Source organism: Cygnus atratus, chromosome 15 (assembly GCF_013377495.2).
Source record: "Cygnus atratus isolate AKBS03 ecotype Queensland, Australia chromosome 15, CAtr_DNAZoo_HiC_assembly, whole genome shotgun sequence".
Classification (NCBI taxonomy): Eukaryota; Metazoa; Chordata; class Aves; order Anseriformes; family Anatidae; genus Cygnus; species Cygnus atratus.
Genome location: NC_066376.1, coordinates 2,731,154 through 2,754,462, shown reverse-complemented (window position 1 = coordinate 2,754,462; position 23,309 = coordinate 2,731,154). Strand labels below are relative to the sequence as shown.

At 49.2% G+C, this 23,309-nt stretch overlaps 1 protein-coding gene across 1 annotated transcript in view; it reads right to left on the bottom strand.

Annotated features, from left to right (window-relative positions):
* Positions 1 to 712: 712 nt before the first annotated feature.
* The window catches only part of CACNA1H (calcium voltage-gated channel subunit alpha1 H), a 225,580-nt gene continuing 202,983 nt past the window's right edge, over positions 713 to 23,309 (bottom strand). The window contains exons 28-34 of the mRNA XM_050713773.1: positions 23,237 to 23,307; positions 13,644 to 13,722; positions 11,470 to 11,591; positions 10,644 to 10,982; positions 5,722 to 5,905; positions 2,487 to 2,668; positions 713 to 1,882 (exon numbers count right to left, since the gene is read on the bottom strand). Coding sequence (XP_050569730.1) covers positions 713 to 1,882; positions 2,487 to 2,668; positions 5,722 to 5,905; positions 10,644 to 10,982; positions 11,470 to 11,591; positions 13,644 to 13,722; positions 23,237 to 23,307 — 2,147 coding nt within the window. The remainder of the gene's footprint in view (positions 1,883 to 2,486; positions 2,669 to 5,721; positions 5,906 to 10,643; positions 10,983 to 11,469; positions 11,592 to 13,643; positions 13,723 to 23,236; positions 23,308 to 23,309) is intronic.

Sequence of the window (23,309 nt, the reverse complement as noted above, 5' to 3'; positions counted from 1 at the left end):
ATAAAACCCAAGGAAACACCACCCAGTTGCGGAGTCACATGTAATGCAAAAAACAGTATCGTTTCTCTATAAAAATATGTGCATTATGAAGAGAGAGTTTTTGTGGGTATATTTTTTTTTTGTCTTTTTTCCTTGTTTTGTATTTCACAAATACATTATTTCTATTTATATAACTGCTGATATACAGACAATGTACAGCTCCCATCTCCTGGGCACTCCCACGTAACGTGACATCTCTAAAAGGTGCCTTTTTAAAAGTTGAGCGTCTTTAAAAAAAAAGAAAAACAAACAACGAAACAACAAGACCCGAAGAGAATCCCCCCAGTCCCAACCGCCACCACCTCGCACCCAAATCAATGTGATTGAGGCCACGGAGGGCGGCGGGAGGACCGAAGCCACCCCCCCCCCCAGCCAGCTCCACCTTCCCTTTAGAAAAGAAACCCCCAAACCGCTCGCAAAGGCGCTCCCCCCGCCCCGAAACACCCGTCACCGTTTCGTCCAGCCGTTTGTTTGGTTTCTTTTTAATTTTTTTTTTTTTTACTTTTTTTGTTTTTTGCAAACCTCCACAGCGCTTAAGAACAAGTGACTGCGAGAAAGGAAAAAAAAAAATGAGAGAGTGGCCGCGCACCCGCCGCCGCTCATTCCCTTCGGTTTCAAAACCCACATTGGTGTCAAGCCCTTGAGACCCCCCCGCTCCCCCCCTCCCAGAAAGCTATACTGGCTCATCGATGTCTTCTTCTGTTGCGACAGTCACGGGCACCAAGTCCTGCTTCCGGAGGGGGCTCTTGGCGGTGCCGAGGAGCTCTTTGCTTTTCTCAGCGCTGCTCCACTGAGTTTTTAAGTGATCCGCCTTTTTCAGTTCGGGGGCCGCGGGGTCCGGCCGGGAATCCGGCGTGGACTGCCCGCTGTCCAGGAGATCCGAGAGGCTGCTCAAGGAGCTGCCGTCCGACTGCTCGAAGGAGAAGTTGGGGATGGCCAGGTGCTCCCCGCGGCACGGGGGCTGGCCCCGGCGCTCCGCTTTGGAGGCCGGCTCCCCCCCGGGCTGGCTCTCCGCGAGCTCCAGGGACTCTCTGTAAGCCGGGAACTCGCAGGAGGGGGTCCTTCGGCGCAGCATGCTGTTCTCGGAGGGTTTGGTGCGCGAGGCCGCCCCGCCGTCATCCTCCATGGGAGGATCTATAGAAATGCAGGGCGGGCTCATCTTCTTCTTCCTCCGGGCTCCGTGGATGTACTCGGACTCCGGCTGGATGTGGGCAGGGGACCGCTGCTTCTCCTCGGCAGGGTCCTCAAAGCTACAGTCTCCATCGCTGATGGAGGGGCAGATCTCGATGGAGTGCCGCCTTTGGTCGTCTGCCCAGCTGGGCTTGTTGAGGAAGCCCTTTGTATCGATGCTGTAAAACTTCTTCAAGTCCTTCTCCTTGGTGCCGCCCCCGGAGAGGCTGCTTGTGCTGCAATTCTTGAGGGGCACCGGCGACGGGGCCGGGGAGATGAACGGCGAAGTCGAGTGGCTCCCAGCCTCCGAGTGCTCCCCCCAGTCTTTGGCTGAGCTGTTGATGTGGCGAACCTCCTCGTCGGCCAGGTCGGAGGGCTCCACGAGGCAGCCCTCGGGGCTGGGGGGGCCGCTGCCGGGGCTGGCCGGCCGGCTGGGGACCCCGCGCTGGCCGCAGCCGTGCTTCCGCGCCAGCGTGCCGGGGTGCCGATGTGGGGAGGATGGAGGGGAACGTGGAGGGGTGGCTGGCAGGGAGGAGGCCGTGGGGTGGAGAGGGCTGGGGGTGAAGGTGCTCTGGGGCTGCTTCGCCGACGGTAGCGTCTCTCCTGGCTCCGCTTGCAGGCTGTCCTTGGGATCCGGTGTCTGCCCGTCCACAGAGTCCGTCCGAACAGCCTCCTGGAGGGGGAGGAGAGAGAGATGGGGGCGAGAGCCTGGGGATCTGCCAGGCTGGTGGCACTTTTAGGGGTGAAACCTGGCCCGTGGCAGAACGGTTGGTGGGTGTAATGCTTCCCTCACCACCCCGTCCCCACCCCACAGTGCCAGCCCCCACGGGACTGCCTCCATACAAGTTTTGCAACCAGACCTGGGGCCTCAGCGTGAAGGCCTTTTATCTGCTGGGTCTCTGCACAAGCGTGGTCCTGCTCTGAATGGGCACGGTGTAGGGCTGACCCCCGGGCTTCTCACAGCACCGGCACAACTGAATTGGTCATCGACCCCCCCCCCCCCCCCCCATGATGCAGCAATTCCTTAGTAGATTACTAAGTCCACAAAGGTAAAAGCAGGTAAGGAGGGCCTTCCCCTGTCTGCCACTTGCTGAGACTGGAGTATTGTAAACCTTTATGGCAACAGAACCAGAAACATTTTGTTCGAAAAAGGGAATTCTGCTCTCAACACCCCCCCCCCCCCAAAAAAAAAAAAAATCCAAGAGGGGGCTGGAAAAGAAGAGAAGGACTGAGGTGACTACAAGGGAGTTTGCCTCTGCAGGCTCTTGGCCTCTTACCTGTCTGCACAGCAGCTTGTTGAGAGTAGGAGATCGAGGCATGATGTGGGGGGGAAGGATCTTCCAGCGGTGCCGGCCGTCGTGGTTGGGAGAGCGCGCGGCCAGCTGGAGGGACTCCGTTGGGACTCTCAGAGAGGAGGAACACGCTCCCACAGGCTGGGAGCGGATGGAGGTGATGGACCCTAGGAAACAGTGAGGGAACAGTCACCACCACGGCCATGGTGGGGGCTGTGAAGTTTGGAGGCTGGGTTGGTGCCCGCAGGCTCCAGTGTGAATGCTGGAGAGGAAAGGAAAAGCCTCTCGAGTCCAGCTGAGATCCCAAACCTCACCACAAGCCTCAGGCAGTGCCAGGATTAGAAACCAGGTGCCCCTTGTCCTGTCTCCTGCTGTAAATACCTGGCCATAGCTCATCAGGAGACAAAAGAAGCCTCCTTCGCAATTCATCCGCATTGCGTGCGGCTCTGCCCTCCCTGGGATATCACCCATTACAAACTTCATGCTCACAGCGTCTGTTTTCTGTTCCAGGCAATGGAAACCTTCTCTCTCAGCGGCTGTGATGCTCAGGGTGGATGGCAGCCACCAGGACCACACAGCAGCAAGTGAAGGGCAGGACCGGGGTTGCATTGGAAGCCCGGCCATTGCTGCTTTTCCAGCAGCGCTGCCTCAGGGGGATTTATAAAAGGACTTGGAGAAGGTGGATGAGGGGAAGTCTGGTGGCTGGGCCATTTTTTCCTGAGTCCATCTGCAATGCTGTCAGGGCCGGGCTCGCAGCCTTGTGCTGCTTTGCCAGGGGGAGGCAAGAGGAACGCTGTGCCACTGCCTCGAAGCCTCCGGAGCTCACCTCGCCTTGTGCAGCCAGCAGGCACCCTGTGCCGACTTCGCCAGGAGGAGACACTGCTGGCACGCACAGGGCAGTTTTTCCATTTTCTACAATGCAAATCCTACCACCAATATCCATCCACGAGGCAGCCCCTGGCTGAACGCAGTCTGATCCACGGCACGGAGGCTGCTTCAAGTGCTTTGAGAGTCCCTGAGCTCATGTATCAGGCAGGGAGCGCGCTCTTCCTGAAGGCTCCCAGTCCCCTGGCTGAGTCTAAAGGCAATCCTTCCTCCCCAGCCCCTTTGTGGTGCTGCTTTACTGCATTTCTGTGTTGTTTGAAAGATCTTTTGTTTTTTTTTTTTATTTTTTTTTTGGCTGCAGGATTTATTGTGCTCATTAGCTTGAAACCCAACGTCTGTTTCTACATTGCTGCTCCATGTTAAAAACACAGCTATCCATCACTTCAAGAGATCTCGCCCAGAGGTCAGGGAACTTGAACCTATGACAAAAGCCATCCAGACAGTTTGCAGTTGCATTTCAGAAAGAGATTTGTTGTTGGGGAGAAAGAAAACTTAGTGTTTAATCATTTTTCTTTTGGAGCTTTTCTCCAGAATGCCACGGAAGCAGCGGAGCAGTGAGGTTCCCACCCCACAACCTGCCCCACTTCCCCCTCTTTTCTTTTTGGGCTCTCCTACAGGCAGAGTTTCAGGCTGAGTCTGTACTATTCATTGTGCTAATCCAGGCTTTACGAAATGTTTTTTACGATGCAGAAAAATGTTGTCATAAAATCTTTTACAAACACAGTCATAAAATCAAAACTTTACGCTTTCCTCCCCATCCGTAATTGGAATTTCCTTCTGTTGGAAACCTTCCATCTAGCTGTCCCATAGGAAACCAAAAAACCCTCTAAACTGCATGGTCAGGAACCCTGAAGAGAGCCAAATCTCTCTGGATTTGTATATTTTTCCTCTTGTTCTTCTAACAAATCAGGAAACTGCGTCTAAGACCAAAATAATACAAGACCTGGTCATCTCACATTTTCAGTGTGCAGAGACCAAACTGTTGGGAGAAGAGCAGACATCCTTAACTGACATTGAAATGTCAATGACAGCACAAATGCTAATGCAAATCTGTGTGTGTGTAACTTACAGGACTGTCACTTAAATCAGAGTATGGTCAGCTCAGGAGCAGCACAGCTCTGGGTGATGCTCCTTGGATGCATCCACCAGCTCAGAGGGAAGGTAAGCACCTGTCATATCCATTACTCGAGTGTTCTTGGAGAGAAATTTGGGAAAGATGAAAAATCTTTGGCCAGTTCTACCCACCCCTGCCAACACCACAGCAGTTTTATACTAGCATAAATCCTGATTTACACCCACTACAGAGATGAAAATCATCCCCAGTAGTCCAGCCATGAAACTCAACCTCTGTTTTCTTTGCTTAGCAAAGAATTTGCAGGTGAAATAATAATAAATACTGAGCAGAGAACATTAACTGGTATCCAGACAGCTTAAGCAAATAGAGAGTTACTTCGCCCAAGGAAATCAGAGCAGATCTTGCCAGCCCCACCAGTGTCTGCAAACCCACCACGCCTCTGTCCAAGCAGTTCCTGCATTTCAAACAGCATTGCATCAAAGGAAACCATACTGGTAAGTTCTTGGGAGCCACTCAAGAAGCACATGTGCTTTTAGGGAGGCAGATATTTTCTTTCTTATTGATTTCCCCTTCAAACCAATTCGCGCAACAAAGGAGAAAAAAAGGCATTTTAGGGGAAATGTATTTGGATGCAGTTGGGTAAATGTATACTCCAAGGCTCTGTGTAGCTCGAGATTCCCTGGCTGCGGGGTCTCTCCACAAGATTCATTATAAGGCCAGGCTACAGAGGCACTGGAGAGTGCTTTCTAATCTTTATGCTCCCAAAGAAACTTCTCCATCTGTGAACTCAATGTACTGTGCTAAAACGATAGTGCTCTGAGACTGAAGACTGCCTGAAACAAGAGCTGTACAGGAGTTCTGTCAGGAAGCAATGCCGACGCCAGCTTTTATTCATGTTGACTTTATTGATTTGTATTCCTGATGTCAGGGCCGATCATTTCAGAAGAAATGTGCAGCTAATACCCTTTTCCTTGGCTACCCGCCTGTGCTCTGTGCCTCTCACATTGCTTGGGAGCCCCGCTTCTCCCCAGTCAAACACCCAAACCGCCCACTTGCCCGTGACAAAACGCAGTGACGTGATGAAAGCACAACACTGCAGCCCGTGGGATGGTATCAAACCAAACAAAGCGAGCCCTGGCTCAACCCACACGTGGCGCTGGCTGCGTATTCTCCATCTAACCACACGTGTGCAGGCAGGAGTTACTGTGCACGGTTTTGGCTGGCCGTGCGAGGAGGAAGGGAAAGCTCCGTGAACGGTACCTCGCTGGGATTTGCAGGGATACGTCTCCATCTCCACCTCGTGGAGGGGGAAGGGGGCTTTGGCTGGCATGACGGGCCGGAACATGTAGCTGTCGTTGGGCAAGGAGTGCATGCGGGATACGGAGATCTTACGGACCGTCAGGAGGTTTTGAGAGTCCTGTGGCCGCAGACTGGCCGTGCCAACCTGCAAAGCAAGGAGACAGGGAAAAGGGTCATTCAGCATCTTGGTGAATTTATGATGGTCTCCTTCACGTCTGCTTTTCGTTTTAAAACCCGGGCAGATGTTCCTCTTGGCATCTTACAGGGAATCAGCAGCCCTGGTGACTGCAACAGAACACCAAAGCCGCAGAAAGAGCTCAAATTGCAGCTTGAGTAAAACAAGGCATCAATGAGCCATTGCTAGGCTGATTCTTGGACACTGCAGCAAAGAAGTAATGTCCAGGAAAATGGGGCCCACCCTCCAAACACAGGAGAAAGCCAGCATTTCTCACACTGTTCTGTTCTGACTTTCCCAGGGATGTTTTCAGCCCAGCCTGGGTGGTGATGGGACAGACGGACAATATCAGCCAGTGCGTGGCCACGCAGACGTAGGGTACCAAGAGCTTCTGGAAATTCATTTCTTGTCCCCCCAAACACACACACACACACACACAGAGGCAGACATTTAAACGCACACCCACGTTAAGACCACTGCAGACCCTGGGCCTCTCCCCTGCAGCATGGAGCCCACTGGGCACTGCTGACCCTGACGGGTGGCAGCCCCACGGCAGGGGGCAGAGGGAAGGAGAGGACATCGTGGTGTGGCACCGCCTGTGTGTGGAGCCTGTTCTGGGGAAGAAAAGGGATTTCTCTGTGTTTGGCCTCTCTGTCAAACGGGGTCTGGTTGGAAGTGCCCAGAGTATCTCCCATCATGACCCTTAAACCTGAGCCCTCACTGCTTCTTGGAGGCTCTCTTCACTTCATCCACCTTACAGCGAATTCATCCCAGGGTCTCAGGAAGCTTTATGTCCCCAACAATGTCCCTGTGGTGCTGATGGAGCAGCAGTGAGAGGTGGTGCTGTGACCAGGCCAAGCGTACCGGGCAGTGGGACCCTTGCACCTGCAACCTGGCTCCTGGCCCAAGGTTTTGGTCCTCAGCACCTTCCCCTTACAATTTACCACATTATCTGAAGCACAACTTATCACTCTGCTTTGCCTTTAACGTCAGCCTCACAGTGACTGATTGAAAACATTTTCCCAGCTGCATGTCTTAAATTAAATGTATTTTGCTTCGCTCCACGGGGCCGTTTTCCCTCTGTGCTAGCAAAAGCTGGGCCCGAGATCCCTTGCTGGATAATTTGGAAGTCACCAAGGATCTGTTTGAATCTGTTTTTTCCATGTGTTCCTTGCTCATGAATTTCTTTCCTCAGATCCAAAAGAGATACATCCCGAGACGAATTACTCAATGCTTTTACCCTCTTGAACTTGGCTGAGAAGCCGAGGGGATCAGCGGCGGTTATTTACAGGTAGCTGGCATCCAGAGCATCCCTCCGGGTCTACCCAGGCCTCGCTCCTGCTATATTAATGCAGCGGCAAGGCGGCTGTGCCAGTTGGCCTTTGGCCATTGCAGCTGATGAGCTACCAGCATCCCAGCACCTGAGCGGAAGGCGGGCAGGCGGTTGTTGAAATCCCATGCCACGCGGAGAACAAAAGGCCTCGCCCCGCTGTCTCAGGGGACTAACAGAAGGATCACGGCGTTTTTCTATTAAATCTTTTCTATTAAATCCCTCGTTGCTGAGGGATCTCGTATCAGTCTGCTCCGACTGGGTCAAATGAACAGAAATCCCTTCTTGACACAAACAACGGTGATTTTTAAGGCTTCAGCTATTGAGACCCCATTGACTGAGGGACTTGGGTAAATTCCAGATGGCTCAAAGCCACCGTAAGAAGTACTTGAAATATTAAACGTGTGCAAGAAGTTTGCTGGCTCACACCTGGCGAGCTGCTCCTGACAGCTAGGAAGGCTTGGAGACACAACACCATACTGCTCCTGCTCTGTGCTGGGAAATACACTCGGGAACCAGACCCCAGGCCCTGGAAATCAGCGAAATCCTTCTAAACCCATGAAAGCCCGACCTGACCCAGCACTGCCAAGGCTGTGCGTGGTGACCGCTGCCTGCACCAAAGCTTTCCAACAGCAACAAAATGACCCTAGAGGGCCTGGGGGATGCAGCTCCAAGGCTCGGTTAAGCATCTTTAATGAGTGAGTCCAGCTCCCTTCTCTCGTGTCTGGGAATTGGTAACCTGGTGGAGCTCTGATTTTGTTCTGGTGCAAAGGGAGCTCGAGAAGAAACAATCCTGCAAATACCTTTGCAGTGCATGACCCTTCCTGGGTGATTAAACCAGGACTAAAGCAGATTCATTTTGGGTGGCTGCTACAAGTTGTCTGATGGCAGAGGATGTGCTCCCCAGTGCAGCACGCACAGCTTCGTGGCACTGCACCTCCTCTCCGGGGCTCATTTGTGCCAAAGGACTGCAGCCCATCCAGCAGCACATTGATTTAGGAAGGCACATTCCAGGCTCAGGCCTGAGAGCTCCTGTCAGCTGAGAGCTGGGGCAGGGTCACTCCTGCGGGCACGTGCATTCGGTTCTGTGTGGTCTCAGTAGGAGCAAGGTGGAGAGCTACAGCACCTGCAGCTGGAAGAAGGGGTCTCTAGGAGGCAGGATGAGTGAAGGAAGAGACGGAAAGATGTTCACCAGCTTACTCCATCATGCTTCTAAGTGGGGACTGAATTTCAGGGCAGACGACGTGCAGCAGTGCATAGAGCATCTCCTGAATCCACAGCTCTGGTGCTTGCTGAATGCCCAACAGGTAAACGTGCTGATCTACGCACGCCTTTCTGTTTTCTCAATACTATAACACAAACAAGGCCTTACAGTAACAGTAAGAAAACCAAACTGGGCCATGTTCTCTCCGTAAACCAAGAAAAGAATCTGCCTGTCTCCAGCTCTCGATATGATTTGAAGAAAGACGGCTTACACATCACATTGTACTTTAAATATGAGACTCCTTTTTGGCTAAGAAGAATATTTCTTTTGTGTTCCAGACAAGACTGCTGACAAAGTTGGCTGGGACATGTTCCCTGCTCAGCTCCTGCACAGGCAGAGGCAGTACAGAGGACAGAGGATGGAAGCGACTGCTGCGGCTGTGAAGCGACAGGCTTAGGACGACTCGGACACCACCGCCAGCTGCACAGCACTAAAGCACAATGCCACAACGCAGAAGCAACGGCGCGGCGTCATTCACCTCAGCCTCGTGGCCTGGGGGGTGGTGGGAAGAAGTCAGGACATGGTGGGAAACAGAGCAGGAGGACGGGATTTCCATCACGGGAGTCTCTGCCCCCTCCAGCGTGTCTGGGATGGCTAAAGAGACATTCTCACAGCTCAGCGCCTCCTTCAAATCAGGGAGATAAAAAGCATCAGTAGCAGAGCAAGGCTGTCTTAGTGCTTGAAAAATGTTTGCCCTGTGGTGTTTCCTATTTGCCCCATTTGTCCAGAGTAGGAAGGAAAAGAAAAGGAAATGTGGGCTGTGAAAACTGGCACAAATGGCAGGGCAATACAGAGCAGCTTGTAACACCTTCCTGGGTGCCTGTGCCACCATCAGAGGCAGGATTAGTTGCACAGAGCCCTGTGTATTTAAGCCCCTCAGTGCTGCCAGGTTTCTAGGGCTAAGAAGAGGCTCTGCACATGAAGTGAACAGCCCCTCGAGGAACCTGCGGCTCCTGATCTGCTCAGGAGGTACTCGTGGATCAGGAAAACTCGAGGAGAGTGAGCTCAGTTTGCAATCAGAGCCCATGTAAAAGGATGTGCCCTCTCGTCCCCAGCTGAGAAAAGCAACCTGGGCGTTTATGGTGCGTTTTCCTGCAGAAATCTCTATTAGAAGCTCTATTTAAATAGTGAATTCCCCATCGCTATGTAACCAAATTCCTTTTTACTTGATTTAATAGAGTCTGATGGATTTCACAAAAATCTAATTTAATGTAATTTAATCTGAAACCCTCTCATTGATTTTGCAGTAGATTTATTTGCAATCAGAGTGACAAAGGAACTCCATATTCACTCTTAATCATACGCTGCTGACATGGGATGAGACAATTATCTCATGCCCCTCCTTTATTTCCCCCTACTTCTGATTGCCCTCGTTTTCTAGAGGACTGGTAAAAATCAGAGAGCAGGCAGCATCTGGAAAATCCACCCCAGAAGCACCACTTTCTTGACAGGGGGCCCTGACAATTCCCAGGGTCCAAGCTGGCCATGCCCTGAGCAGAGCATAAGGCAGCGGAAAGCTGCATGTTTACAGACAAGCCCTTCTGAGCTGCATGCTACGATTTGCTTGAGGCTTCTCTGGAAATCCCCAAATGGGGCTAAAAAGAACCTGAGCAGGATTTCTGTCTGTGTGAAGGGAATTCGTGCCATTCCTTTCATATGTGTCAGGGTTGTCAGGGCCAGAGAGCCCAGGGCTTTATGAGATTGCTCCCTGGTGCTGCTGCTTATCCTAAAATGACAAGGACCAATGTGCTGCCCGGGGAACAGGACAGGGACATGTGGCTCTGTGCTTCTGAACTTAAAATTCATGATCTTTGACCTTCAATTCTTCCCTACAACAACGATCAGGACAGTGTTAGCCCTGGAGAATGTTTCTAGTGGCCTTCCTCCTCGGGGAGCCCTCCTGAGATGACTCAAGATGTGGAGGTGGTGGTGACATCTCTGCCGGAGGGGGGTGCAGGAAAGCTGCCTTCCTCCCACTCTGCCTTGTCTCCCGCCTGCTTGGCTCCGTGTCACTCGGGATCAGACTGCCTGATGACCAGACAGCAGTGACTGGCAGGAACTGTCCCCTCCCTACCCCAAGCACAGAAGAGCAGACACCTCGTGTGAACCATTACCAGGGCTTGGTGCTTCGCCTGCGCTGCTGACTCCGACTTCATGGCCTCCTGACTTCTGTAGGGCGCCCTGCTGTCCGGGGCCACCGCTCCTCCCCTGCTCCCACTGGTGGCCGACGTGGTTGCTCCTCTGGACATCTCCAGCTCGATCTCAGCATCCATCTCAGCATCCTCCTTGGCCTCCTTGTTGCTCTCCTCCAGGTGCTTCATCAGCACTGCCACCACCACGTTGACCAAGACGAACTGTGCGATGAGGACAAAGGTGACGAAGTAGACAGGAGAGATAACGGGCAGGTAACTGAGGCAGTGCTTGTCTTCCCGAGTGCACTCCCGGAGGGTATCCTGCAACAGGGAGGGAGAGGTGAGGGATTAATGAAGTCTGGGGCTCCAAATACAGAAACAACCAAAGGTAACCTGCTGAGGGCTTAAAGGGTATAATAACATAACCCAGAGACAATGGCTTGTGGGTACGATCTAAATGAATGGGAAGAAATATGGACACCATGAATTACAGCATCTACAAAGAGGAAGATCATGTTATGTCCCAAAGGCACATGGCAGAGTCCATGGTTACTTCTCCCAGCCACAAGAACAGGCACAATTTTCCTGAAGTATAATAAATCTGTTAAAAAAAAATGAATTTTCAGGTTGAGCAAGACTTAGGACAAATTATCCTTTGAAAATACTTGACTTTTAAATGGAAAAGTTTAATTTTTACGTTTTAAAAGGAAGCTTTTTTTTTTCACACAAGGGGTGCCTAAATTTGTTTGATATTTGTAGCTACATATCTACAGAGAGAAGAAAGAACCCGGACAGAGATTGCACACACCTTCATGATGCCATTCCAGTTGTCCCCCGTTGACACCCTGAAGAGGGTGAGGAAGGCCATGCCGAAGTTGGTGAAAGTTGCGTGCCGGCTCAGACCTTCGCACGGATTTTCTTCACTGCAGTCTGCAGGAGAAAGAAGTGGAAGCACGTCAGCGAAGCCAAGTTTGCCGGCGCTCCTTCAGAGCTGCACCCATGGTCCGCAGCTGCAGCAGGGAGGATGGCTACGTGGTGATCCCACGGTGGGCTCACGTGCAGCCACGCTCGTCTTGGTGCAGGCAGATGAGAAAATGGATGGTAACACAGCATGGCTATGAGGGTTAGGGTTGACATTAGGCAAGGTGTTTTCACATGGAGGGAGGAACAGCCCTGGGACAGGTCACCAGAGAGGCAGGGGAGCTCCATCCTTGGTGTTCAGGATCTGGCTAGACAGATGAGGCTAGATGGGGCCTCAAGGGGAGGCTGGCTGGGGGCCTCCAGAGGCCTACCAACATTTTCCTGATTCTCTTGACTTAGCCTCAACAGACAGCGCCAACACAAAGTGATCTAACAGGAGGTGGAAACAAGAAGGCTTTTGCTGGGGAGTCTCAACAAACCCTGCCCTACGGTACACTTTGTCTGCTATCCTCTTGATTGCATTCCTCGCCTTGATTATTTTTTAAAGGGCACATCTACGGTAAGGGACATTTCTCTCCAATAAAGTGGAGCAATTTTACTTTTTTTTTTTCCTTAGAGTTAATATACTAATGAATGTAAATTGAACACACGAAATATCCCTCTTTCCATAAACCACAGGCTCATTATATTTTCATGATGACAGGCAGCAATGGCTCCTGCAAGGGAGTTTCACTATTAAGCATTTATTTCAGAAGCAAAAAGGAAGGAAAATGAAAAAAACAAATAGGAAAATCCCCCAAAAGCCCAGTCCTAGGGGAGTGAGCGCTGATGGTTCTTGCAGCTGACATGCACCAGCAGTGACTGGGAAAAAAAAAAAAAAGAAGCAAAAGTATTTCTCATTTGAAGTCCAGGTGGGAAGCAGTGTGCCGACTGCCTGAAGTTTGCCCCAGACACGATCGGGGCTTTCCCAGTCTCTGACCACGTGCTGTGGTTACCAAGGGGCAGGCACTGTCAAGGTGTGTGTGTGGAAACACAAAGAGGACTCAGAGCAGCAGAAGGTGCCTCTGTGAATAAGACATTTTTCAGCTCTGTGGCTGAATAAATACATGCCCCTATATCTAGACACGCAATATGAAACATACAGTATTTCATTTGGGGTGGATGCAGAACTAATTTTTTTCCAGAACCTGTGGAGACTTAAAAATAATTTGTCTTGGGTTGAAAGAAATATTCTGCTTTCAGGCATTTGTAATCTGAGCATAGGGCTGGACTCATAAAGGGGATTAATGACAGCCATAAAATCACCGCGGAGGACGGGCCCTTCTGATGCTACCAGGGATGCAAGCATTGAGAAGGCTGCAAGAGGGCAGACACATCTCCTCTGAACAGCACGTTTAAAGGCAGTGGATGCCTTGCCCAGCTTAGCCAGGTTCGTAGTGTTTTCTCTCTGCCTCTGCCTGATGTTTGGAGTGGTGGACGCATGCACGACCGGCTCTGCAGCATCCCTGAGCTGGAGGAATAAATGATGATGGACAATCAGGAACCAGGGGATACTTCCTGATTTATGCAGAAAAAGGAAGGTGATGCTGAGAAGAACAATGGACAGACAAGACTTGGGCAGCTGGAAGAGCAATGTCAGCCAAGTGCAGAAAACTAATAGAGTGTGGTGGAAGCTCTGAGGAGGGACATGTTTATGGTGGCATCCCTCCAACATGAATCTGACTACCATCCAGCTCTGCAGGCTCATGTGCTGTCTTAAGTAGCAAACTTCCATCTTTGTGAACATATCCATGCTAGACAATTATATTTAAACAGTAAATAGTTCCTCTACAGCCAAGAGTGGTGTTGGACAAACCTCTAAATGTGTGTGCACATTAGGCAGGTTCTGTATTACATCCTTATGTGTCATCTGCGACCCTGAGATCAAGAGAAAGCTTTAATCTTCAGAGACCAAGCTGTGAAGCTAAGTAAGACCCAAGAATAAGAGAGAAGAAAGGAAACAGCTAGATATCAAATAAATATCAACCGGATGAAATAAATTGTGTCAGGCACATTACTCACCTAGCTTGCCAAACAATTCCACTCCCAGGGCAGCATAGATAAAAAACAGGAGCATAAAAAGTAGGCCAAGGTTCCCTACCTACACAAGGAGAAAGCAGAAGAAGGGTCAGGCAAGTTGAGGTCACAAATTAAATTGCTCCATCACATTTTAAATATAAGCAAAAGAGGGACACTGGTGGCCAGAGGCTAATCGTTATCTCCCCTGGCTTCCAGCGCCCTGGTCTCCTTCCATGGGTCTGCTTTAATAGACCCAGAGAAGCCTCCCGAGTGGGGAAAGGAGCAGAAGCAAAGCTGTCTCTGTGCCTCTCCATCCCGCTTCCACTTACCTGGGACGCTGCATGCAGTCGTACCGTGGCCAGCCTGTAGCTGCAGCCTCGGCGGCCCTCAGCACCACACGTCAGGACAGTGGCACTTTAAGTGACCTGGTGCTCTGGTATGAGCTTTAAGGCCTCACCCTTCTGCTTGCCAGGACTGATTCTGAGCATGAAGGCAGAGGGTTTCAAGACCGTGACATTAATGAGACACGTCTCAAGCCACAGGAGGAGCTGCCTGGTTTTCTAAGGTTTTTCTGGCCTGGAGGGCTTTTGGAAAATTAGTATGTGCAAGAAATTTACATCTTACTCTAGTAAGATGCCTTGCAGAGACATTTACAGCTTTTTCTCAACAACTACCTGAATTTTAGCTTTTGGTGTCTCAAAAGAAAAACCTCATTCCACATGCTAACACTTAGGCACCTTGCAGTCTGAGCGCTGCGTGGTGTGCTGCCATTAGGCATCAGCACGCATTTGCAAAGTGGCTGAAGGGGATGGTAATAGAAGTGCAATGATGCTAAAGGGAACACAAAGGTTATTAATAACAATGGCATTACAGTTATCTGCACTCGAGTCTAAGCCTTTAAAACAACTCAAAGAGCAGATTATGAGTGAGTCAGGCAGAGAATGTGAGGGGCAGAGTGGCCTGACCAGCTAACTACCTGCATTTTACCTGCAACTAACTCCGTCCACATTTACCTTTCCTGTCCCTTTTAAGTTCCTTGTGTCTATTGACTCGTAATGGAGGTAGAGTGATTGCTCTCCCATTAGACAGGGTGTCACGAGCTTCATTTTATCTCTAAGGAAAAATGAGCAAGGTGGTGATTCGGGTAGCCAGGCCAAGGGATGCACGATCTCCACGATATCTTCTAGTGAATTCTTCAGTCTGAGAGAGCTTTCTTCTCTAGGGCAGCACAGCCACAGCACTGATGGATATTTTGACCGTGTTGCTTAATTTCATTATTGTGGTTATCAATACGATATCAGTTATTATCAAATTAACACAGCTATCACTTTTTTATTTATTTTTTTTTTGTATTAAAGAAATGGCAATAGTGAAATTATCCAGTGGAGACTGTAATTGCTATAAAGTCTAAACTGTCTACTACACATAGAGCTTTGCAATTCCACTAACATTATTACCATACTCCAGGGAATAATAGAGATAATACAGTGATGTGGATGGCTGGTCTGGATTATTTCTTTGCATGTACTGCCTTCTGGAATAACGCTTTGTAGCTCAAGTCTGCTGGACCACTGATGGTTTATAAGACATTAGGAGGCAGTCTGCAAAATGACTGCAAATCAGAAAATATGGGAAAACAGGCAGAGGCACAAGTGTACAAACACCCTGCCAGGGAGGCAAATGAGCAAATAATTAAAGAGAAGGAAATTAAAAGTGATAAACAAGTTTTCTAGGTTGAGCGTAAATTAAAGCCTGATGTTGTAGCACTGCAGAAGAGGGTCTTGGATTTTTTTCAAAGCAGCCTATAAGCTGAATATTTTACTGCTATTTTAGTGCTTAATAAATCAGCCTGCAAACTTTTAGAATTGATGAAATTCCAAGGAATTTAGACTAACATCAAAGTTATTACCAGGTTATCAGTCAAAACTATTGCCTACCTCCCCACATTCAAAGCATGACTGCCTTGCACGCATAAGTACTCATAACTGGTAATTTTGAACTGAGCCGACATTTGCTCATAAACAATTTGCCCTGTGTGTGTTCGTAAAACATTCTGTCTTTAAGAGTGTGCCTAACTACTTTACTGAACCAACATGTCTCATAACTAGTCCTTCAAAGACCAGTTTACACTTGTGGGGTTGCTGTACAGGCTGCTCAAGGCACCTCAACCACAGGCATACTCTAGAAATGCTTAGAAGTGTGTCTGTAAGTGTAGTGGTTGCTGCTGTTTGAGGTTGCTTCTGCCCTTGGCTGAGAGCAGCCCCAGGGGCAGTTTCAAAGCTTGGCTGATGCACAGGATCTCTTGGGAAGTGACTGAAGTCTGACACTGAGGTGGAAACGTGGCCACGTGGAAGAGAAAGGTGGGAGACAGTGGCAAGTGAAAGGCCTTGGGATGGCTGGTGGCACCACCTTTACTGTTATTAAACTCCAGCCCACCCCGCACCAGACATCTGGAGCTGCTCTGTGGTGTAAGCTAAGAAGCAGGTAGTTTTCCAGGTGCCCAGGAACACCCCACTGCCCTGACCACCCCTGCAGACCTAACAGCCGCAGGGATGTGTGCGGGCAGCTGGTGCCTCCTGTGGCTGGACAGGGCACGAGTCTCTCAGCAGCACAAGAACACCTGATGCTGAGCAAATGGCTTACCTCTCAGGCACCCCAGCAAAACCATTTGGTCTATTTGTGCAACTCCTGGCTCTGCTGAACCAGTACAAGTCAGTGCCAGATTTAATATTTTGTCTGTCTTAGCCCATGCCTTTCTGGTACATGTCCCTCGGGATGGGAAGGGAAAGGAAAGGAAGGTCCTCTTCAGCCTGTGGCCTTCACCAAGGCATGAGCATGGAGAAGGACCCAAGGCTTGCTCCCAGAGATGGGGTGAGGCAGAGGCAGGGAGGTCAGCCAGGGGCTGCTGAGCAGCCGAGAAAGCAGGCTGCATATGTGTCTGTGACCTTGAGTGAGTCATTCCTCTCCTGTAACTCGACGTACCCATTTGTAATACCCTTGCGGATAGGTAATTAATGTCTCTAAAGCACTTTGAGATCTATTGAGACCAGACAAGAAAAGGATTGTGTGTGAATCATGTTGCTGTGAGGAACGGGAGGGGGCAGGAGCACATCCAGGCACTTTTCCCCAGCATCCAAAGGCTGGAATTCCTGTGCTGGACTCTCCATCGGGGACGGAGATCCAGCTCTGGTCAGCAACCTCAGCTTTGGCAGCCAGGCAGGCTCTGAAAAGTGGTTCTGCTCTAGCAGCTCTGAACAGGTCAGCCCATGCTCTGTTTATCCATCAAACTCCCCCTGACTTGGGCTGGTGCCTTTGGCTGGGCAGAGAAAACTACAAATAACCCCTCTCCCTGTCAGCCAGGGGCTATCCATCATCTGCCATGGCTCCAGTGCTGGGGGGAGGCTGGGGCCCATAGGGAGTGAAGCAGAGATGAAGAATGTCTTGGAGATGGTGGTGGTGCCCTAAAGTACCCCAGAGAAGCCACAGGAGAAGATGGAGCCACAGGTGAATATTTGTGATTCCTCCTGGACCTTCACTCCCTGGCATCCTGGCTGCCATCTACTGCTGGCAAACGTGTCTGTGTTCCTGGTGCACGGGGTGCTGCAGGGACAGAGGCAGAGTCCTCCATCCCATTTGGTGGTTCTAACCCACTGGAGGAGCAGGGAGGCCCTGTGGTGTGAGGAGTTACCTCCCTCCAACACGGTACATTCCAGACCGATCTGTGATCAACTGCTGCAAAAGCCTTGGAGTAACCCTGCTTAGCAGTAAGGAAAGCAACTCCGTTCTCCACACATCCAGCAAAACCCTCTTCCCACTGCTCCTGCACAGTCTGGGAGGCTGTCTCTGCTTTAGCTATTGCAGACTTAACTGCCATTAGCTTTTTGCCTCTCCCTGCGGGAGGCTGCAGTAGCGAAGCACCACCACATGTCCCATCAGAGCCCAGCCTCTGACCTACGCCAGTAAAAAGCCAGTATCTGCTGACACAGGGACACGGAGAAACTACAGTAGGTTGTGTTAGCTTGATATGTAAAAGTGTTGTGCCTCCCAAGCGATAAAAAACAATGCCAAGCTATAGGAGGTGTGATGTATGTTCCCTCCGGGCACAGGCTGGTCCTGCTGTCAGTGGGATATAGAGGATGAGACCTGCACGATTCTCCTGTTTCTCAGTTTCCCTCTGTATTAGATCACACCACTATCAGCAAGGCCATTTCCCTTGTGGATCACCGTGCCTCTGCTCCTCATCGGAGCATTACACGAGGACAGTGGTTCTCACCTGCTGTGGGAAGCGTCTCAGGATGCTGAGATGCCAAGGGCTAGAGGCAAGTTACTGCACTCGTTATTAATGTGCTGATCACGTGCAACAGGATGCCAGCCACCTAGGCACCATCACTCCTCTGTCGCACTGTCAGCTGGCCGATCCTGCCCAAATCCCTCAAGAGCCTGCTCTCCCTGCTCTTGGAGAGGCATTGATGAAATACATGTCTTCTGCTGTCCCACTCCTGCAATGGCTGGCTGAGGCACACTACAGTTCTTCTTGTGCCTCTTCCTGCTCTGACATCAATTATTTCTGCATCGCTGGCCCACACCTTGGCATTTCAGTTGTCCATGCAGGCAAAGCACGCACAGCTCCCTGGGATGCCTGTCAAGAACAATATCTCATAAAACTAAGCTTCTGCCAATCCTTTCCAAGGACATGAGTCCTCCTCATCTTCCTTCCAGCACTCTTGAGCCAAAGCAATAATCTTGGAAGCAAGAAAACACAGGGTAATTTATGCATTAAACCCAAGAGAAAATGGGCACGTTTGTCTGCTTGGAAAACATAGGCCACCCGTGTGAATTCCAGGACTAGGGGAAAGGGCCAGACAGACACCCTTGAGGCTCAGATCACCTTGTTGGTGCAAACACAAGGCCACTAGCTGAACCGAACCAGCTCCCCTTTCTGTATATCCCTTCAGCCCCACAGAGACCAGTGCTAAGAGCCAGCAGAACAGTGGTTTCTTAGTGATTTCTGTTTCCCTTCTCTACTGACATCTCCAGACAGCTCTGCAAAGCTCTGTGGTGTGCAGCATAGCACACACCTACCCCTCTTCCAGAATCAGTCGCACCTGAAACACTTGCTGGTAAAACATTTCTATTCTTGTTCTCTGAGCTTCACAGTCATTGTGGGTTTTCAGCATCTGGCAAAAGCAGGCTATTGTTTGTGTCCCATAACTGCTGTTAGACAATGCCAAAATATGTCTTCAACAGCTGGAGATAAGCACAGGAACTGCACCACCAAGAAGAGCTGAACTCCCGGCTAGGAGCAAACTAGAGACTGTCCTTCAAGGGACTAATAGGACGAGGAGTTCTTCACTTTTTTTCTTGGCACAGACTGTATGTGGGGGGAGTTCCAAGCTTTGAAGACGAGGAGGAGGTATACTGTACAGTCCTGCATTTAATTAATGTGCTGTCCACAGACCAAGTGAGAAAAAAGAAGAAGAACCCAGATGGTTTAAATAGATGGGCTGGATTTCACTCCTAGTCACAGGGGTGCAAAGCAGAAGTCACTTTAACAGAACTGGAGTGGTGCAAATGAGCATCAGGAAAAAGAGGATAAAAAACTATACAGACCACCTTGCAAAACAGGCTCTCTTCAGCCGTCAGATTGTGTTTTGTCTTTCTGTAAATGTCTCATTCACTTTAGAATTACAACCTTCGTTATTTGCTGAAGTGAAATCATAGCATCAAAAAGGCTGATGGAAAACCAACACCCTTTGCTCCCTCTGTGTTTGCTGCTATTCCTGCTAATAAGACTCGATAGGAAAAGTCCACATTTTATTATGGTTGGCCCCGCACAGCCAGAGTGGCAATTGGCCTGGATTTCTCTTAGTCCTCTCTGTCAGGGACAGCACTGGCAGCTTAGCGCTGGCTGTAGGTTTTCTTACTGGCAATCGATACCAGAAGTGCTGTGCAGAGCGAGCGAGGCTGCTCGGTATGGGGGATTCACTTACACAGTGATCGTTTTAATCCAACCAAATGCGAAGTTGCAAATCCAAGAGTCAAGTGTGGGCCATGCTACAGAAAAGGTGAATTGTACTTTGGAAAGTAGGGGATGTGAACGAGACTAAAGGATTACCATCCAACAGGAGTCCTCCAGAGCAGACACTGCTTACAGAACTGATGTAACCACCAGATGTATAAGCAAGTGAGCAGACAGCTGAAGCATAAGGGTGGTATAATTCATTACACAGCCTTAAAGGGGCCAGAGATCATAAAGAAGAGGAAAAAACTTGAAACAGATCTTGAAAACCTGCTTGATACTGAGAGATTAAAGCATTTCAATGTTCTTCTATTAGCGAGAGTGCAAGAAATTATTTTTTCTCTTATTACCTCCAAAAAGGAGGAGTTTCTAAATGAAAAAAGCAAAGTAACATCCAATGAAAAAGCAAACTTGGCTAATTCAGACCAAAAACACCAGATTTTTTTACCAGAAGGAATAAACACCTACTGTAAGAATATATTTCATCAGCAGGGGATGGTTGATTCCTTAACACTTCCTGTACTTAAAAGAAGATGGGGTGGCTTTTAAGACGTGTTGAAGTTCAACCCAGAGCTCTGGGGCTTGTGTTATGCTAGGAGCAGGCCTCTGTGGTCACAGGGGAGTTTTTGATCTGTGAACAGCAGGACTGAACTGGCTGAATTGGGTCTGGCAATGTCTAAGCGATGAAGTCAGAGCTGGTCACGCTAGCCCAGCTCCATTTTTAGCTGCTTTGTTTAAAACAGAGGATCTATTTCAAGTTTATACCAGTGCATCAGATTTTAGCACTTCGTGCTTTAGAGCCCCTGACAGGTTTCTTTCATTGTCCAAAAAGGGAACACCGTGGTTCAGAGTTGAGGCTGACGGTGCCTTTCTGGGTGACCCTGGCCTCACTACCAGGTCAACCTCTCGGCCAACCAGCTGCGAACTTAGAAAACTTGGGTTCCTGTTTGAAAAGGAGATACTGCCTCAAGACTTTACAGTAGGGGGTAAAAGAATCCACACAGCACAAGCACAGATGGTCTATGGCAGGAATGTGATGATTCATTCAAACTATCCCAAACACTTGCTGGGGCTAAGAGGGCATGGAGATAGTGGACTGTTCTTTCTGTCTCTCTTGCCTCTCCTTTTTTGTACTCCTTCATTCCATCTCTTTATTTTCAGACACCTGGTGAAGGAGAAGATCACTGTGCAGGGGCAGACACCAGGTTACTTGACAAGAAGGATACAGTAGGGTAGGAAGTCCTCCTGCACTGAAAACAGAAGCTTAAGGTCAGCCTGTATTCAAAGAGAGGGGACTTAGCCTGTATTGTGACATCCTCAATATTGGATCAAAATGCTAACATTCCCCAAGGCTGGGGATAGTTGGTTCTCTAGGTGTTACTCAAGCTCTCCCTGCTGCTGAATAAAAAAAAGTAAGAAGCTGATGAAAATCACCCAAAAGAAAAAGAAAAATATGTGCACTGTAATGACTATCTTATTATGGTAAGCCCATAAATGGACGTTCTACAAACACCAGAGAAAGATTTTTTTCCCCAAAAGTTAATGAATAAACATGGAATTCAATTTTGTCACTTAGACACATTCAAGGAGAATTTTCCAGCTGTGGCTTTAGGCCACTAAATTAATTACAGTAGGAACTCTCTTCCCCTGCCTTTGAAATGAAAACTGTAGCTTTATGAAAAGTGATCATTGTGGGAGAGGTCTCCCCAAGCTTCCCTTCTTATCTTACGAATTTCATTGAGGAGCAAAGTGACATTTTTATCTGCACAAGATCTGCTTGGAATACCCCTCAGGATTTCCCTTTAAAAGAGACTTTAGTTTGAATGTTAACTGCAAAAACACCCCAAGGAAACAAAAAGCCTGGCCTGCAGCCACCCTATTGTTTTGGGGTGAAAAAAACAAGGCAAGAGAGAAAATATGCTCTATAATTACAATGCTTTCAGAAGAAAAATAATAGACACAAATCAAAAGCTTTTTTGAAATGCCAGAACAGGGGTCAAGTTGGTAAATTCCATATGTTAGTCTCAGCCAAGATCCTTCACTGAAAAGGAGATATGAATGCCAAAGGGCAAATGTTTCAGATTAGAAACATCTTCATGGCAGTGATGAAAACTAGGCAGGCCTTTCCAAGAAAAAGAAATTCCCCTTGTTTCCCAGTTCATTTTCGATAGATCATGGGCTTCTTGCATTCAGCAACTAGCTCACAGAGGTATATTTGGGTAATTACATACACTAGTTCTACTAATTCTCATGCGGCCTCTCATATTCTGGAAGAGATATCTAAACGGTGTGTGCTTTTGGCCAAGCCTTTGAGATGTGATCCCTCTGCAGACAGCTGAAGCTGATCAAGATGTGACCACCCAGCATGGTGTGCTGCCATCCCCCCCATGCTGATGGGGCTGTGTTGGGGAGAGGGGAGGCCTGACTCTCCCAGTCCATCCCAGAGTACACTACGCTGACTTTTACACCAAACAGAGCAGGCCCACTCATACAGTTCCTTCCAGAACTTCCAGCTGTGAGATGTTCTGGATGGGTTGAAAACTAAGGACTTGTCTGCCCATGCTTCTTGAAGTGCTGCATCCGAACTGCCAGCTCACAGAACACCGCAGAGTTCCCCTGCCTGATCCTCAGTGGCCTGGCACCTCACGTTGCCAACCTCTTCTGGGCGAAGCAGAGAAATATTTCCTTTCTAATCTCATAGCATTTTGTACAGGGGTGAATGAGTCCACAAGAACCTACAGTCTCCACCTCCAGTGCTGTCTGGTTATATGTGAAATAGGAAAGTGTGGGCAGCTGAGCTGACTCTGAGGACTGAAAGATTAAGAATCAGACCGCCAAACCCACAAACTAGCAGAACAAAACTTAAGTAGTACAAGATTTTAAAAACAAAGGGGCCCTAAACTTGGAATTCTTCTGATGTGCTTTAGATTCTTTTGGGGTAAGGGTACTAGTCAGCAAAATTTCTATCCTTCTCTTTTCAAATAAATTGACCCATAAAAAAGCGGTCCCAGGAACTGAACACTTGAAGGATCCTATCAATTATCATTAAGATTGGCAGAATCTTTGTTCCTCTTGCACCACATGAGAATACAGTGATTTGAGACCCCACTTCGAGCTTTTAACACTCAGAAATGTCTCTCCTATTTGGCTTTTAAAGTCTGCAGCTCCTCTGTCAATGCACGTCAATAACTGTGGCTGCTCATCTCTCACAGAGGACTGCTGAGCTGGAAGCTATCTACTTCCCGTGCTTTCACTAACAGTTTTCTCATTTTGTTCTGGTGTTTCCCAAACGCTCCAGTGAATTCTGCATTTTAAAAGAGCTCTGTCTACAGCAGTATGCTCTCTGTTAACTCTTTTTCCATCATCTTGGTTCTCCCATCTAACACAGGCTATGTTGGCAGAATGTACCATACAAAACTTCTCTACCAAAGCACTGGTGGCAGTGGAGAAAGCTGATATCCTCCCCAGGTGGCTTCCAGTGCCCACCAAACACCATGGCACAGAGCTATCCCCAGGCCCAAAAGGTGCAGTCCACCAAGAGGAACAAGCTGGGCATGGATAAAGTCTGGAGGCTTACCTGGGGAAGTGCTTGTACCACTGTGTCCAGGAGAGCTCGCATTCCGGTGGCCATTTTAAGCAGTTTCAGCACT